We start from the raw sequence: 19516 nt of genomic DNA on the forward strand, positions 1-19516 counted from the left end.
TGGGCGGTACCTGGGCAGAAATGCAGCTTTCATACCACACCAGCGGAATGAGATGTTTTAACCGGTAATTTTGTATGTACGTAATGTAGCTACATTGTACAGTTCGGCGCACCCGAGCGTCCTTCCTAGAGCAAGCTGGGTCGTCCTGCCAAATTTCCGTCACAGTTGGCAAGGACTACGTGTGCGGGGTCGTGCGTGGAGTGCACGGAAGGATGGCATTTAACATCCTGGGTTAAAATTTATCTCGAATTCTATGAACATAAATTACGATCATGTTGACCATATGTTATGTAGGTACGAATGCAAGAATAGAAGCTTGGCTGCAAGGCTACAATGCCCATTAGTAGAATGACTGAAAGAAAAGCACCAGATAGGTCATAGCCGTTTTGAGCTATGGACAGAATAATGACTTGTGTGACTGGTATGTAATGACTTGGTATAAAAGCTGAGAAGAATATGAAATTTCATCTCAGAAAAGGTTCAAATGAATGCAATATACGCATGCATCCCATGTTGTTGCTGTTGACATTGTACAGTAGAGGTCTAGAATATTGAATTCGATAAATGTATTTTTATTAACCAGTACGCTAGACGGGTACCACTAATCGGAGAACGCCCATCGGCTCTCGCAGAATTTTATTTCAGAAAAAAAGGTTGCAGGGATAAACCAACATGTTATGAGATCTGTTTCGATGGATATGGTAACTGATAATCCGTGCTACGTAATACATCCTGTGGTTACGTATTGAATTATTGTCCACTGATGTGGATGAAAACGAAAAAACAAAACAATGATTTAATAGTAGCTACAAATATCGTATTAGAATTATATAACAAATAATAATTTCTGTACTTATACAAAATATTTATAAACAAAAAACTTATTGTGTTGCTTAGTGTTTATGCGTAATATTTAATCCGAACGAGCAAACACCGCAAACGGATAATTTTTTTTTAAAAGGTGGTTTTTTTTACAGTACATCAAAGTTGAACTACGGGAAAACCTTTTCAATTTGCCTCGGTGTATCTTATTAAAAAATTTAAAAAGAGAAACAAAATCGGTTAAGCATGATAAAAACAAATAAATTTTCAATCAAACTCCTGATTATCACCCGTTTTATCGAAACACTAAATGTAGTGCCAATTTTATATAAAATAGTTGACAATAGTTAGGGAAAAACTAGCTTTTCAAACTTAGTCTCGAAACATTAGAACTTTCAGTAGCTAGCCCGCAAAAAGTTACCCGCACCAAACTTATATAACTTATATAAGATGCATTTCACGCCTAAACTATACTTTTAGTTGTTCTGAATTGTAAGGCCATTATTATGGAGCTGTCGAAGAAAAGGATAGTCATTTTTATAAATTTAATAGAACACTTTCGACTGTTGTGCTCTGTTGTCTCTTTTAGTCTGATGAAGTAGCAAAAACGTTATTGCGTCTTTTTTTCCGACGTATCGGTCTATATTTCACTTGCTTCAGGGACCATTTGATTGTTTTTCCCATTTTCCACATTTCACTTAGTTTTTGATGCTTTTGCTTCTCAAGGTCCTCATATGCATTCTTGCCTTGGCGCGTCAGACGTTACTATTAGAAGTACCCAGTTTTAAACTACATCTTGAACTGGACTCTCACTTTTCTTTTCAAACCTTTGTATCCCAAACCTGTTTTGCGCAACCAATTTTGATTATGTTTTTACTCTACAACTCAGTTCCAAATTTATACGAAATCGCAGTGGGGTCTATCACGCTGTCATGATAAAGCACTGATTCGGGAGGCTATCCCCATGATAAATTTCTTTTGAAAAAGCTCCAAACTCGGGGGACACTGGTTCTGAGGAAGTATTTCAACTCACCAACACCAACACTAAATGAGCGTGAACAATTCGTTTTACCATAACTACTTGGTGGGGGCTGCCTATTCGATTCTGTTTTTTCGCACTTGTATACAAGTTTGATAAATTTGTTTTCATGGCTTGTAATGATTCGGACCAGTTTTTCCTACTTATATCGTTGTTCGTTATCTATTGAGAGCCTTTTCTGCAAACCCTGCCAACGTCATCAAAGTTTTTTGTTCTACATACGCACATTTAGACTTTTCAAAATCAGATCGAAAAAAGCAATCATATGTTTGCCTCTGACCCAAGTAGCACACGCAACATCTTCCTAAAAGCTCCTTGTTCCTATTCAGTTTCATTAAAGGCGCTGGAAAAACATCAAAGCACGAAAAAGTTGCATCAAGATGTCAAAACCGTTCGAATTGTGATCAATGTTTCATTAAAATTGCAATGTAGTACGTGTTTGACATTTGCAAACAAACAAACAAAGAATACTGCAGCTCATATTGCAAACACGAAACAAAATCATTAGGTTGCATATTTTTTACCATGTAATTTCAATGCGTCTTTCAAAATTTTATTGTTTGTTTAAATTAAGTTGCAGATAAGTTGAATGTGTCTTCATGTTTAATTTAGCATCGTTCAACGTTTTGACAACTCACATTTTTTCCTGTGATGGTGCAATCAAGTAACAGGAAACCTGAGTACAAAACTTCATAATCGTATAGTTTTTATTGCGAGTCAACATGTAGTCCCTTCGAAGTGTTGAATGGTGCTGTGGTAGAGTGAAGGACTATCAATCACAAGACCCATAAATCGAATCCAGTTTTATATTTTTATTTTATTTTTTCCGCTGTAGTATTTTGCAACATTATTGCAATTTTACTGCAAACGAAGGATGTTTCCGTAGGCTCCACCTCTTGCGCTTTTTAGATTGCAAGAGCGTTATATTTGATGGCACATACGCAAAGATGGTTTCTTTCCGAATAGTTGCAACACAGTGAAATGTTTAGTAGTGAAACAAGTTGTGCTGCTTGGGGATCTAATTTTGAACCTTGTTGGTCAGCTGCCGGTTGCGGGTCACTAACTGGGGATATAAATATTTTGATACCTTCAAGTCATGTCAATCTCAATTTTTTTTTTTCAAAATACATTGAGGAGAGAGGCTCGTATGACCGTAAGTCATTCGGCTGAATGCCACTTGGCCAAGTAACACATTAGCCCGAAAGACATCAAACCGAATTGCATTTGGCCGAATTGACGCTTGGCCAAAACTGTTATTAGGCTTAAAACTAATCGGTCGAATATATCGATCGTTTGGCTGAAGAAGCCATTTAGCCGAACAAGTTATTTTGCCGAACAGGTCAATTGCCTGGGGAAGGGTCGTTCTCGTTTGACTGATACCCATTCGGCCGAATGCCACTAGGCCGAACAAACCATTAGGCCGAAACCCATATGGCCGAAAGGGTCGTTTGGCCTAAAGGGTCATTTGGCCGAAAGGGTCATTAGGCTGAAAGGGTCATTAGGCAGAAAGGGACGTTTGGCCGAAAGGGTAATTTGGCCGAAAAAGTCATTTGGCCAAAAGGGTCGTTTGGCCGAAAGGGTCATTTGTCCGAATAGGTATTGTGAAAAGTGAGAAATTAGGAATGAGAAGAGAGACGTCTCACTTCACTGTAAAAAGTGAGAATCGCGAAATGAGTAGTGAGACGTCAGACTACCCACTTCGCACTACTCACTTTTTACAGTGAGAAGTGAGAAATGAGGAAAAAAGAAACGTCTCGCTGTCGCTTATTTATCACTTCTCGCTGTAAAAAATAAGAAGCGCGAAGTGAGTAGTGAGACGACCAACTAGAAACTACTCACATCGAAATGAGGAATGAGAACTGAGAAGTCTCTCTTCTTACTCCAAATTTCTCACTTTTCAATTATCCTATTCGGCCAAATGTCCCCTTCAGACAAACGACCCTTTCGGCCAAATGACCCTTTCAGCCAAACGACCCTTTCGGTCAAATGACCCTTTCGGTCAAACGACCCTTTCGACCAACCGACCCTTTCAGCCAAATGACATTCGGCCTAATGGTATCTTCGACCAAACAACTTTCGGCCTAGTGGCATTCGGCCAAATGGCTTTCGGCCGAATGAGTTTGGCCAAACGACCCTTCCTCGGTTTAGCCGAAAAACTTGTTCAGCTGGACAAAAAATGACCTTGACTATACACTCGACCACATGATGCAAACATCACAGATAACAGATTCAATGATTGTGTTCTTTCCACTGATCATTTTAACCTACCGGGACTCAAACAGTTATAAAAAATATAACACCTTCGAAAAAAGCTCGCTTGTCGTTCACAAGAGGGGCGGGACTGCATGAGTGGTCCACGACTATGCGAGTCCCGCAAGGCATTTCTCCGCAAGGTTAAAGTATTAGTCATATCCCCGTGACGAGGTGCTATTTTGTTAGAAAACTGTGGTGAAAATTTAATCTATTTTACTTTTGGCCATAATGTTTATCACAAATTACCATTTAGTGTTAACATCGATTTGTTCATGTGGTTGAGGTCCATTTGGTCGAATGCCGTTCCTTATAATTGGTTGGCGGGAAGTGAGAGGTGATAAATAAGCAGTGAGAAGTGAGCTGATCAGCCATTTTGCGTCTTACTTTTGACTTGTCTTTGTGAGAAGTCAGATAGGAGAAATGAGAAGTGAGATATTATCAAAGATAAGTGAGATGTGAAGTGCTAGAAATAAGCAAGACGTCTCACGTTTCACTTTTTACTACATTCTTGACATTTCTCACAGCTCACATCTTTCTCCCCTCTGCTTACTTCTCAAGCGAGAAATGGAATGTGAGACGTTTTGGTCGTTTCTCTCATTACTCACTGATCATATCTCCCTTCTCATTTCTTTTTCCGCACTTCACAGTCAGAAGCCAGTAAACAGAACTGAGAGGTCGGACTCAAGACGTCTCGGCTAAACCACTTTTCCGGCCAAATCACCCGTTCGGAAAACGTTATTTTCCACATCGCAATCGTCTGCGGAAATGCAGGAAGAAGTTCTTCCGAAACAGGATTGAAGTGAACGCGGCTAATCTGCGGTTATCTGAAGAAGAATATACTCGTATGCCGGTTATCGGTTCCGTGAGTACATGGAAAGCATCCAAGCGAATTTGAAAAATGATCCTTCATCGTTCTGGGCCTATATTAAAAAAGGGGTCGAACAATACCCCGAACAATATCACCTGACGCAACAGCAAATTTGTTTGCCAGCTTCTTCCGCTCAGTACATGACGGCAGTCCTCCTCCATTATTGGATCAAGGCTACATCGAAAGTCTTCCGTCGTATTCCGTCCGGTTTCCTCGAGTCACTTTCCGCAATGCGGATATTTTTGAAGCTCTCAGCTCATCAAAAGGACCGGGACCCGATCACTTATCTCCCACCTTCATCAAATAATATGCTTCATCGCTGGCAATGCCCATTGCTTCCATTTTCAATCGATCTATAAGCGATAGTGTTTTCCCGGAAGCTTGGAAGCTTGCTTCGATCATTCCCGTGTACAAATCCGGTAACATACATAGTGTTGAGAACTACAGTCCGATATCAATCTTGAACTGTTTCGCCAAAGTTTTTGAGAGTCTTTTGCACGAAGTGTTATACCCAGCAGTACAGTCTATCATCTCCGAGTATCAACATGGGTTTATGAAAAAACGCTCGACGACATCTAACCTAATGGCATTCACTCATACAGTGCTAGACGAATTAGGTACCCCCTAGTTTCTTTTAATTTACCGGTAAGCTCAAATGTAAAAGTGGGTAATTGATTTTCACTGGGCTTCTATCAAACCTAACCACCTGTCATAAGACGAGTTTATACAATCCCATTGAATTCCACCACTTAATTGTATCTTGACAGATACGTATTTCGACCTCAACAGTAAGGCCGTCTTCAGTGTCTCGTACTTGCCTCGACTTCCGAGTCAAAAAAAAAAGTTCAAAATATTTTTTTTTTATCAAACCTAACCACTCAATTTGATTTATTTTCAAAAACATAATTTTGAGCTTCCTTGCTAACAATAATAATTTTCATGTTAAAGTGCGTCTTCAACTTTAGTTATAACACGGATGCGTTACGAAAGCAAAGTAAAATTTAGGATACTTCCACAGAAAGGGTAAAAAATAAAGATGTTCGGTGTTTTCAAAAAATAAAACAGTTCCTAAAACTTTTAGTCTTCTGATAAAAGACAATGATAAGAGAGACTGGGCTCTGGCCAATTGGCCAACAATGTAAAAATAACAAAGTTCCGAAGCATCGTAGCTAATAATATAATGCCAAGGAAAAGTAATAGAACTTTGAAGACTGCAAGGATTTTGAACTTTTATTGGGTTAAGAAAATATTTTTAAAATATGGGGGCCTGAGTAAAATTGTGCATTTCTTTTCAAAATCCTAGAAATGGAAGGGACAATGTTAGGTATCAATGTTTGAGAAATTAGGTTTTGTGTTCTCAAAAAAATAAAGAAGTTTCTAAAAAAACTTTTGAGAATTGAGAATTCTAGGATTTAAAGCACATAGTGAGCATTGAGTGACCCCAAGAAACGGAAGGTTTATGTGAACATCACGTTTTCATTGAAGATTGGCAACAGAAAACCGGTTTGCTTAATTTGTTCGAAATCTGTTTCTGTGCAAAGAGAATATTATGTTTAATTTGATTTTGAAGGAATTTTAACAACATTGCGAGACCAAGCATTGTAATGTGATATTTATATTGGATCATTAAAAACAGTTGGAAAAGCTGCAGTAAAACGACTACCGAAAAAGACTTGAGGAAAGTTGTTATGACCTGTATGAAGGAGCTAGGACTCTCCTTTAAAAACTGGCCTCACATCTGCAGGGTGGCCACTGAAAATCGATTTTCAAATTCCCGGTTTTTCCCGCTTTTCCCGATAAGTTTTGTCAAATTTTCCCGGTTTTTATTTAACTTAAAAAAACATTATAAGAGTTTTTTAACTTCAACTAGGTGTTTATTTTCTGATCAAACCAGAGGTCAGTTTTATATTGAAGCAACTGATGATTTGTATCGAACATTAAATTACCAACAACGTGTTATGCAAAAGTAGGCAAAAGCAGCAAATTTTGCGCTTCGTGGACATGAAGTTTTAATGTCAACCGGCATTTATCAAAACGGTAATACAACATAAACCCCTACAATGGTTACAACGGTTTGATTCTTTTTTTAGTTGCAAAACTTTCGTAAGTTTCTATCAGAGCCAATGAATATTGCTCGCCAGTCTTGTGTAGTTCTTCCTTCTTAGAGCAAAACTAAATATTTTTAGTGTCCAGCTCTCGGTTTGATCTTATTCAGACTATTTCAAAGAATACCTTCCTGTGTAACTGATAAAGCTTATCATATTTTGGCAAAATTATATGAGGAAACACACCATTTTCTTTTATAAAGTAAATCGAATAAAATCGATGTTTTTAACTTAGAGAACTTAGCAATACAGTAAATAAAGCAGTGTTCTAAAAATCCACAAAATCATAAAACCGGCACAGTAGACTTTCTACATCTCGATGAAACACCAAAGGGGTAAATATGTAAACATCGCGTGATATTTCTCATTGAAAATTAGAAATTGCAGTACTGATCTTAACAATGACAGCTTGTGATGCTGAAATTTTTTAAAGATATTTCAGATAAGTTTAAAAAAAATGATTTGTAGAATTTTTAAATATAATTCTAAACAACACTTGAGCATATGTTAAAATATATATTACTAGGCGAAACTGTCCGATCCCGCTCGGGTTTTATTCTCGATCATTTAGTTGATTGAAGCGTCGAACTCAAGATTGGTTTCAATTCGCCATTTTTTTCGAATTCTGTGCAGTTGATACAAAAAAATAGAGGAACATTATCTGAAACGAGCTTGGACATTGGAAGAATAACTTAAAGTTGAATACATCCATGAATATTTCGATATTCGATTCTATGCGTACCTCATAACATAATATTTATGATATATGTCACTCGAAATTGATATCAAAATGATCTAGTAACAACACAAACTGGATTTGGGATAAAGATCCACCTTATTTTTTTGTTTATCATACACACCATGTTGTAAAATCAAATAATTCAGTTAAAATGCGACTGATTAATAAACATTAAATAGTAATTATTTTCATTACATCATCTTCATTAAAAATTTCGAAGAGTTTTGAAGGTAACTTGACGAAAATTATTTTTTCCCGGTACATGTTCTGAATCCCCGGTTTCCCGCTTTTTTTCCCGGTGACTTCAATTTCCCGTCTTTTTCCCGCTTTTCCCGTTTTTCCCGGTTCGGTGGCCACCCTACATCTGATGTCGTTGGCACCAGCAATGATAGGAAAGAACTTTTTCTTCTTCTTCTTATTGGCATTACATCCCTAAACTGGGACAGAGCCGCCTCGCAGCTTAGTGTTCATTAAGCACTTCCACAGTTATTAACTGCGAGGTTTCTTAGTCAAGTTACCATTTTGCATTCGTATATCATGAGGCTAACACGATGATACCTAATGCCCAGGGAAGTCGAGACAATTTCCAAACCGAAAATTGCCTAGACCGGCACCGGGAATCGAACCCAGCCACCCTCAGCATGGTCTTGCTTTGTAGCCGCGCGTCTTACCGCACGGCTAAGGAGGGTCCCCTATAGGAAAGAACACTCATTATGATATTTCTAAGAAAGACTAGCTGAATGATAGCATTTCCCTGCACATTGAATTATTCACCAAGAAACTATATGTGCGAAAACGATCAATATTCTTGAAGTTTAGACGATCGACAATCAACTTTATCAACGCGAGGGAACTTAAGCACCACTAATTCCGAATGATTTTGACAGACATGGAAGCAGAATACGTAGATTTGCTGTATTGACCGAGGTATTGACGGGAAGTTCGTTGACTTAGCCGTGGTACAATGCTTGAAAGATTTTTTTCTCTTCGAAAGGAAATCACAATCTCTTTACCAGATAAAGGAAAATGAATGGTCGAGCTGAATGGCACCAAAAATCTTGATTACTTAAATATAAAGCTGCAAGCCAAGGATCTACACGTCGATTTTTTTATTTTCCAACATTTAAGCTTTTAAAACAAAATTAATATTTTGGCAGAGAGTTACTGGAGTTTTCAAGCCTATTCGCACACAAGCCATTCGCCTAGAACACAGTAACAAAACTTCCATTTTCTTAACACCGTTTACTGTTATTAACAATGTACCTGAAATATTTCAAATGGAGATTATTAACCTCCAATGTTAAAATGAGCTTAAATCTGAAGGCCAGACCTGTACGTAATTAGTTTACGGCCTCTATGAACTGTGGGGCAACTATGAACTTTTTGAAAACTGCTTTTTTTAAACTGTATTAAAGTGTTTTTTCAATTCTAGATTGAGTTCAACACTAGTTTTGAAAACTGCCAAACATGTCGATGTTTCAGTTTTGAAGAAAACTCGCGCTTCACTCCTCTCTAATAGTATATCATAATGTATCGCCGAGTTTGTCCAAAGAAACCTAGTCGGTAGTTCCGTTTTCTTTTGCCCATAAGGACGTGATGCATGTTATAGAACCTGCCCAAGCTTCATAGAACTAGCTCTGGCTAATTACGAAATAGAAATTATGATTTCGTCAACATGTTATGTTGTGTTTGAAAATCAATTTTTACTTTATCAATTGATGAACTTTTGCTAAATGGGCGTAATAGATTTTAACCTTGGGCTTTGAACAGCGATTGTAAAATCCCTAACCTCATAATAACTGTGCTCTTTATTCAGGACAACAAATGTGCTCAACAGAACAAAAAATCTGTTATACCAGAGTAACGTCACATGAACGAAATAAACCGAATAAAAAGAATAAAAGTCGTTTGAAATTCCAAGATCAATCCTAAAGTGACTATGTTTTGCAGTAATATAATACAACATCCGCCATTACGCATTTTTATCTCAGGTATCCCAAGAGATCAGCAAAGGTACCCCCAGGGGTACATGTGCCCCAGGTTGAGAACATTAGACTTATGCTGCAGACTATTCAACGAAGTGTGTTGTTTTTTCGACTTTAATGTTGGCAAATTACTTTTTAAAAATAGGATTAAGTCAAACAATCAGTTTTTTTTGCAATCTATAAGTTGAAGATGATGTACAATAAATAAATAAACTGTAGAAACCATACGCGCACATAACATTTTCGGCCGAGGTACGAATTTTATTCAATATGACTTTTTTGACGGTATAGCCAGTAAACTGCTAAATGCCATTTTTGGCCAAAATTCCTTGTTCAGTGAAACGACATTTTGGCACCTGAAGTGAATTCGGCGAAACTCGTCACCAAATAGTTTTTCGGCTCCGATATTCACATTTTCCGTTTTTGCGAGTTTACTCACTGGTACGTTGGGAATGGAGCACCATTTTTGCATAAAATTCATGAAATTCAATTATTCAAACAAATTGATGTTACTGGGTAACGAAAATTTTTTGAGATTAAATAGAGAGTAAACTATAAGTAAGGCAGATTTATTTGATTTGATTTACTCGGCAACTCGGTAACGAAAATGATTATATCTATATTAGGTTATAAATAAAGATTCCTAATTTAACGGATGATTTCGTTGTTATATGTGTTTTATTTTTACTTGGATATGGTATCACCGAAAATCGTTCAATGCTTGTGATATGGCACGTGTCGTCCAAAATAAGACTACTTGTGACAATATAAGTTAGACTCATCAAATAAACACATTCGGCATATCATTGCGCTATGTTCGTTTTTTGAATTCACTGCAGACATTTGTGAGCTGCAATACGTTTGATATTTTTTGTTTGCAGTCTTCTCAAACATTGCCTAACCGAAAAAGTTCCTCCATAATACCTAATCCTCACATATTTGAAGCACTTCTACTGCGGAAGCTCCTCAAACGATCATAACACAGAAGTGGCTAAAACAAACCCTACACAGTTCCCGTTCCCGTAGCCTTCCCATTTAATTAGATAGTGAACGTGGAAATGCATAACCATTATTCAGCTGTTGAACCCCAGTGAACAGTCAGGTTAGGACGTTCGTCAAAATCATATAACAGTCGGGGCCCTCTGCCGGGTGCAGCACCATCATCATCCGTGAACCCGCAACAGCCCGGAATGATTGTAGCAGGAGACCCCCATGCACGAGTCAAGAGCGAAAGTGTGCACAAATTACTTCCAACTAGTTGAGCGGTAAATTGTGTGCAAGAATGTCGAGAACCACTTCTGGGAGCAATGACGGCGGACGCCTCACGGACGGTGCATCTCTTCCGCAGTCCCGTGCTCCGTTTTTTCGTCGAATCCATATGAACTTCTCCACCGATAATGGGTGGGATGCTATTTGTTCACCAACCTGCAACATGGAGATGACTTTGATTCGGGTATAGCCACAAAAAAAGGAAAATGAACTAAGCAGAGGCAGATAGATAGGAAACGAAAGTGGTTTTTTGGTGGAGGCGAACAATTGGTGTTTGAGTTTGAAGGGTGGGAAAACTGAACAGCTCTCGGAATGGTTTAACTAATAGCAACCATTTGCAAATGCAGTTTTATTGAACTGTGGCGTATTTGAAATATGAACTAAAGTTAATAGGTAATGGAAACATTGGATCATTTAAGAAGTGAGAAGGGCTCATCGCGCAAGGATGGGAATATTCTTGGGTTGTGATGTTTGAAGTGAAATAAGACTAGGTTGCTTTCAAACTGTCCAGCGGAGGTATGATAATTGTCATATATTGATATGAAAATCAAGTATCGGCAAATCAGAACTAAGGGTTACAAATACATTTATCTCATTCCATTTACATTACGGTGGGCAGAAAATACGTTGCTTTGCATAAACAGATTGTGAACAAGTCTACCATCCCTATGTGTTTTCTTGTTACAAGCAAGTACATGTTATAAGATACAAGTTGTAATAGTCCACGATTGGTACTATGATTTTGATACAGTCATTCATAGATAAGCAGTCCCGAGCAGCACAAGTCAACCATAAATGGTTGCAGCAACTTAATTGTGACCAAATCTGGTCACATATGAGTTGCAGTAACCTACGTAGTACATGTGTGCTGCTAGGGGTTTATTAGATATGGCAAAAGTTTCATTCTATAAAAAATTACAAATAAAAATTGAAAATCCATTTTTTTAGGAATCGTAAACATATCATACACAATAGGGGAGGAGTGTGGGAGGAATAAATAGTTTACTGTTGGTGTTGTCAGCGCGCGAATCCACTGGACTGGCAACGCTTGTCCATACACTACCACATAATATAGTTATAAGAGTACCTAGGTGTTTCGCTCTACAGCGACCTGTCAGAGAGATGATGCGGCATGAGGAGAAGATTGAATGTCTAGTGAAGAAGAATGAATTATATGAAGCTTGATTGAACGCACTATTGGCTACAATTTGTTATCCTAAAAATCTATATATCTAATGTTAGTAAAATCTTAATCTAGTGGAAAAATATATTAAGCTCGTTTAGTGGAATGTATTAAACCGTCTAAGACGAATTAAGTACTGTCCATTTAATTCCACCACTGGTGGAATTAAATGGACAGTACTTAATTCGTTTTAGACGGCTTAATCTAGTGTTAGTTAACAGTTGAACTTGAAACATTTATCATTGTACGGTAAGAATCAATTATTATGAGTGAAGAATGCTGAATTTCTAATTAAATGTATCTCTCAAATTAGCTTAGCCTAAACAAGCAGCAACCGATTGATTACGGCCTAGTTGAACTTAAAATTATACGAAAAGTTAGTTGGTATGTACCACTCATCTACGTTCGAATATCTAAAGTTAGATCTAACAAGTGACCATGAAATAAAATGTAAATTTCATCAAATGATCTTCAGGTATCCCATGCAACATCTACCGTCAGAGCATCGATTGTTGCCTGACTCCAAGCGCGTAGTAAACGTGAGTAGAATAATTTCTAGCAATAGTATTTGTAAAGTGATTTAAAACTCTCTCCTCCTTATATTAGGAATTTTATAATCCGCCTTGGAATAAATATACGGATTAAAAATACGGAATCTGCTTTGTCGTATGGTAAGCCAACAGTTGGAAACCAATGCCTTTAAGGACAACGTGCTGCGATAACAGGGTCCGCAAATCATCTTCCATCTGATCATTCCGCCCTGTTCGCAACGCACCTATCGAAGTTATTTGTTGAGTTGGCATGAATAATGCCAGAGTAAACTCCTTAATGGAAAAATATCTTTTTGTGTAAGTTTTACCAAAGCACCTTTATTTTTGACGCAATGAAATGCAGCTCTCAGTAAGTATCAAATTACCCATTTTTAGATTTTCATTATTCCAAAATACTCTATAGTTCATAACGTCAGAACAGAATTCCCTTCCGACATGAATTTATCGTAAAGCATCTTCATTAATCTTGATTGAAATTTCAGTTCCCATCTACTGTAGTAGTATCCTCAAACGCCACTTGATTGATAGTTTCGCGTTACTGGAAAGTGCGCTCTTTCCTCAAACAAACTTCAGAGAACATTACTTACATTGGGTATAGCCTGATGTCTGGGTGGCATCTGATGACGCATCCCTGTGGGAGGTGGCGGAGCTGGACTATAGCGTGGTTGTTGCATGTTGCTGTTGTTTATGGAGATAATTCTGCTGCTGATGTTGTTCTGCAAAGAGAGTACATAAAGATAAAACATAAACAAAGTGAACCAACTCCAGCAATAACACATACAACCCTTAAGGAAATAAAAGCACTACTAGCTAATAATTAATGCGCTCGGTGACTTGCCGCTTTGTTTACAAACTAGACGACAAAGTCCCCCGCTCTGCGAAGTGACTCAGATGCTACTTTTGATAAACGACCATTTTATACAGAAAACTAGACTAGAGAATGGGGCAAAAGCAACGCAAACAACCTCCAACAACGACATAGTATAGAAAAAAAAGATAGTTGAAAAAAATAAACGGCATCTCCACTATAGCACTGTAAAGCAAATGAGATTCGCTACCTTTTGTCCCATTCGAAAACAAACTTTTCTATGTTCTCTATGAAACAGAAAATTCGTCGCAATCGCACCCCATTTGCCATCGGCGAGAGGATGGCTGACAGAATTGCAACACCCATAGCCGTTGTTGCTGTTGTGTTGTGGGATTGCTTGGTTGGAGGGAGTTTAACTGCAGTTTTGTAGTAACTTTCAGTGGGACGTATACACATACAGAGCCACAGCATGCACAAAGAGCGCATAAATAATCATCGCCTATTTTCCGCCAGGACCTCCAATGATCATTGCCCGAAACAACAGATATGTATGCCCGCTACAGCTATGCAATGGTGCAATTGCGCAACGATACGGAACTCTGGTATTGCACCAAAAGTTACATTATTGGCCGCTACATTAGTATGGCACCAATGAGTTATTATCTTAAACAATACACACACAAAAATAATGAATGTAAAACTTGAGATACGCTAATAATGGCGTTTCATTTATGTGCATGATTTTGAGTGAATTTTTCTATCTGTGTGTATATTTGGGTTACATGAGAAAGAAAATTTGGTAAAGCAAACAAGCAAACACAAACGGTCTACCAGGGAAACTGTCCTTTATAGGGAAGCATATTGAAGCTTAAAACCCCAAATAATTCATCTAGCGGTGTTGACGCCTTTTTCGATTAAATCATTTGGTTTCGCCTTAGTGTGATACAAATAAAAAAATAATTGCCTAACTTACGGCTTTTGCAAACGTTTCATGGTCAACCAACCTTATATGTTCGGTAATCGATACACTATTTTCTTCATAATTCCCAAACGCAATGATTATTTTCAATAGTGATCAACTAGGGCTTGTTGTCGACTAAGGATTACTACAGAAAAAGTTAGTTGATGTTTTTCGGTTTTTCGTGTACACACACTTACACACGGACAAACAGATATTTGTTCAGTTCGACCAGCTGAGTCGATCGGTATCATAGGTCTCCGAGCATTCTATAAAATGTTCAATTTTGGAGTTGAATGATAACCTTTCGGTACACTTTGTTGAACGAGAAAGGCAAAAAGAAAAACATAATTTAACATATAAATTAACTTTGATCTCCAGTTATCCTTGCGAGCAGAGGAGTAGGGTTGCCAATCCAAACATGGCGAGTTAGATTCTTGAAGTTGGAAAAGAAGAAGCAGAAGATAACTTTGATAAATTTCAACGTTATCATGTGACACAAATAAATCAGTAGTTTAAGGGCCGCTTTTTGCAACCTCGCTCAATCGTAAAACTAGGTCAAAGTATAGAAAAACACTGCTTAAGAGTTTTCGCTTTTCTTTTCAAAAGGACCTAAGTAACATTTTTCTCATGAATTAATTTGAATAGCGCAATCAACAGAACAACATAAAAGCTATTGATTGCAGTATTCAAATTAATTCATGAAAAAAAATGTCCTTTTGAAAAATTAAGCGAAAGCGAAAAAGTTGACCAACCATCGATTTGCAACGACAAAATAGCGATTATGGTCTTGGCTGAATAGGGCAAATTTTATATTACGACTAGCTTTATGTACCCGGCCTTGCTCGGAGTTGCCAGTTTGGTTTGCAGTTTTTTTTTCACAATCGGAGAATAATAAAACGAATTGGTTAATAGGGTAATTGTGTTTACTTATTGATGTTTCATCATTTGATTAAATAAGGCTTTTGGAAACATTAACTGATTTTGAAGAAGGGATCATGGGTTTGAATAGTCATATTCCGGGCAAACGTTTATTTCTAAAGAAGGAAAACATCCACCGATGCCTTATTCCGGGCAAACGCATATTTTTAAAGAAGGGATTACACCCACAATTGCCTTATTCCGGGCAAATGCCTAAATTTGAAGGAGCAATCACATCCACCATCCAGAAGGAAACACATTATTCATTGCTTTTCACTGGGAAAACTATATTTCCGATGAAGGGTAACAATTATCATTGCTTTATACCCAGCAAGTGCATGTTTTCTATGAAAGGTTTTTCTGATGCTGTTCAGCATTATCCCAAATTCACCTTAGGCCAAATAGTGTTATGTTAATGGCCTGCTTCATTCAGGGATATGTCATTTTCAGGGATATGTGATTGTCGAAGATTTGCTATTTTTGAGGAATTGTTTTCGGAGCATTGTACACTGTCAAAGAACCTCGGATGAACTAAATAAGAGGGATATTAAATTAAGTCGTTTTCTAAACAATACCCAACCCCAACATCCTCCCGCATTTCAAAAACTTTTTTTTTTTGTGTCTTTATTAAGGAGACTTTCAGCCCGAGGCTGGCTCCTCTCCGGTTTCAAAAACTCTTCCCAGCCTCTCTAAAATAATTTCCTTTGGGTAAACAATACGTGTTTGAATATTTGGTTTGAATTCACCTATGCGATAAAAAGGTATACTAAACTGTTCGTTTAATAAATATACCCTCTCTCGTTCAGCTATGATAGTCCTACCCAGTCTGATATAGTCTTTCTTAGACAGAGAATATGGGTTCCAAATTTGGTGGACATCGGTAAATGGGTTCAGAAGTTATGCTGAATTGATCGCTAACTAAACAATACCCCTCTCTCACAACCTCCCCATTTTAAAAGGACCTACCAATATCCACTAAAATCGTTTCCTTAGGACAGACAATATTTGATACAAATTTGGTTCAAATCGGCCATGGGGCTCAAGACTTACATTGTGTTGATCGATTGCTAAACAATACCCCTCCTCACATACCATCTCTTATTTCCAAAGAGCATGCCTAACTTCCCTATCGGCGTCTCCTTAAGATAAAGAATGTGTGTTTCAAATTTGGTTGAAATCGGCTAAGGGGTTCAGAAGTTACACTGAGTTGATCGATAACTTAGCAATAACCCTCACCCCTTACCCTCCCCCTTTTCCAAAGAGCATCCCTAACCCCCTATCGTCGTCTCCTTAAGATAAAGAATGTGACAATCGGCCAAGGGGCTTGGAAGGTAAACTGAGTTGATCAATAACTAAGCAATACCGCTACCCTCACCCTCCTCCTTTTCCAAAGAGCATCCCTAACCCCCCTATCGTCGTCTTCTTAAGATAAAGAATGTGTGTTTCATATTTGCTTGAAATCGGCCAATGGGTTCAGAAGTTACACTGAGTTGATCGATAACTTAGCAATAGCCCTCCCCCCTTACCATCCCCCTTTTCCAAAGAGCATCCCTATCGTCGTCTCCTTAAGATAAAGAATGTCTGTTCCAAATTTGGTTGAGATCAGCCAAGGGGTTCAGAATGTACACTGAGTTGATCGATGACTAAGCAATACCCCTCTCCCTGCACCCTCCCCCTTTTCTAAGGAGCATCCTTTACCCCCTATCGTCATCTACTTAAAATAAAAAATGTATGTTCCAAATTTGGTTGAAATCGGCCAAGGGGTTCAGAAGTTACACTGAGTTGATCGATAACTTAGCAATACGCCTTCTCCCGTACCCTCCCCTTTTCCAAGGAGCATCTTTTACCCCCTATCGTCGTCTCCTTAAGATAAAGAATGTGTGTTCCAAATTTGGTTGAGAACGGCCAAAGGGTTCAGAAGGTACACTGAGTTGATCGATGACTAAGCAATACCCCTCCCCCCTTATCCTCCCCCTTTTCCAAAGAGCATCCCTAACCCCCCTATCGTCGTCTCTTTAAGATAAAGAATGTGTGTTCCAAATTTGGTTGAAATCGGTCAACGCGTTCAGAAGTTATGCTGGAACATACATACAAACATACATTTATTTATCATCAGACTAAGGCCGGAGTGGCCTGTGCTGCACATAAAAGACTTCTCCATTCAGCTCGGTTCATGGCTGCACTTCGCCAACCACGCAGTCTGCGGAAGGTCCGCAAGTCATCCTCCACCTGATCGATCCACCTTGCCCGCTGGGCACCTCGCCTTCTTGTTCCCGTCGGATCGTTCACCGAATTACTGTCCGACATTCTGGCCACGTGCCCGGCCCACCGCAGTCTTCCGATTTTCGCGGTGTGAACGATGGATGGTTCTCCCAACAGCTGATGCAACTCGTGGTTCATTCGCCTCCTCCACGTACCGTCCGCCATCTGCAACCCACCATAGATGGTACGCAACACTTTCCTTTCGAAAACTCCCAGTGCGCGTTGGTCCTCCACGAGCATCGTCCAGGTCTCGTGTCCGTACAGAACTACCGGTCTTATAAGCGTTTTGTAGATAGTCAGTTTGGTACGGCGGCGAACTCTATTCGATCGGAGCGTCTTGCAGAGTCCAAAGTACGTACGATTTCCAGCCACTATGCGCCTCCGAATTTCTCTGCTGGTATCGTTATCGGCGGTCACCAGTGAGCCCAAGTACACGAATTCTTCAACAACCTCGATTTCGTCACCACCGATGCAAACTGGCGGTGGGTGGCTCACATTGACCTCTCTTGAGCCTCTTCCTACCATGTACTTCGTCTTTAACGTGTTGATGACTAGTCCAATCCGTTTAGCTTCGCTTTTCAGTCTGATGTAGGCTTCCTCCATCCTCTCAAAGTTACGTGCCATGATATCAATGTCGTCGGCGAAACCAAATAACTGGACGGACTTCGTGAAAATCGTACCACTCGTGTCAATCCCTGCCCTTCGTATTACTCCCTCCAAAGCGATGTTGAATAGCAGACACGAAAGACCATCACCTTGCCGTAACCCTCTACGGGTTTCGAAGGGACTCGAGAATGCCCCTGAAACTCGAACTACGCACATCACCCGATCCATCGTCGCCTTGATCAACCGTATCAGTTTATCCGGAAATCCGTTTTCGTGCATTAGCTGCCATAGCTGGTCCCGATCGATTGTATCATATGCGGCTTTGAAGTCGATAAATAGATGATGTGTGGGCACGTTGTATTCACGGCATTTCTGCAATACCTGACGTATGGCGAACACCTCGTCTGTGGTAGAGCGTTCACCCATAAATCCCGCCTGGTACTGCCCCACGAACTCTCTTGCAATTGGTGTTAGTCGACGGCATAAAATTTGGGAGAGTACCTTGTAGGCGGCGTTCAGCAATGTGATTGCGCGGTAGTTGCTACAATCCAGCTTATCGCCCTTTTTGTAGATGGGACACACGACACCTTCCATCCACTCCTGCGGCAGAACCTCATCCTCCCAAACCTTGGTAATCACCCAATGCAGCGCTCTAGCCAGTGCTTCACCACCGTGTTTAAACAGCTCTCCTGGTAGTTGGTCAACTCCAGGGGCTTTGTTGTTTTTCAGCCGGCCGATCTCCTCCTGGATTTCCTGGAGATTCGGAGCCGGAAGTCGCATGTCCTGCGCGCGTGCTCCTAGGTTCATTACCATACCGACACCGTTGTCTGCCATATCACCATTCAGGTGCTCTTCGTAGTGCTGCCGCCACCTTTGGATCACCTCACGCTCGTTCGTAAGAAGGAATGTCCTTACACATATCGGGCTGTGGCACGTGGCCCTTACGTGAACGGTTCAACTTCTCATAGAACTTTCGTGCGTTATTAGCGCGGTACAGTCCCTCCGTCTCTTCAAGGTCTCGATATTCCTGCTGGCGCTTTTTCCTCCGGAAAATCGAGTTTTGTCTGTTCCGCGTCCGTTTGTATCGTGCCTCGTTCGCCCTCGTGCGGTGTTGCAGCAATCTCGCCCATGCTGCATTCTTCTCCTC

At 39.5% G+C, this 19516-nt stretch overlaps 1 protein-coding gene across 10 annotated transcripts in view; it reads right to left on the reverse strand.

The window, feature by feature from the left end:
• LOC134210832 (protein alan shepard) overlaps positions 1 to 19516 on the reverse strand; it is an 879934-nt gene that overhangs the window by 815957 nt on the left and 44461 nt on the right. For all 10 annotated transcript variants that reach the window (XM_062687157.1, XM_062687155.1, XM_062687153.1 and 7 more), the window contains one exon: positions 13402 to 13530. In XM_062687157.1, coding sequence (XP_062543141.1) covers positions 13402 to 13488 — 87 coding nt within the window. In that variant the 5' untranslated portion in view covers positions 13489 to 13530. The remainder of the gene's footprint in view (positions 1 to 13401; positions 13531 to 19516) is intronic.

The sequence above is a fragment of the Armigeres subalbatus genome, chromosome 2, assembly GCF_024139115.2.
Source record: "Armigeres subalbatus isolate Guangzhou_Male chromosome 2, GZ_Asu_2, whole genome shotgun sequence".
Taxonomy (NCBI): domain Eukaryota; kingdom Metazoa; phylum Arthropoda; class Insecta; order Diptera; family Culicidae; genus Armigeres; species Armigeres subalbatus.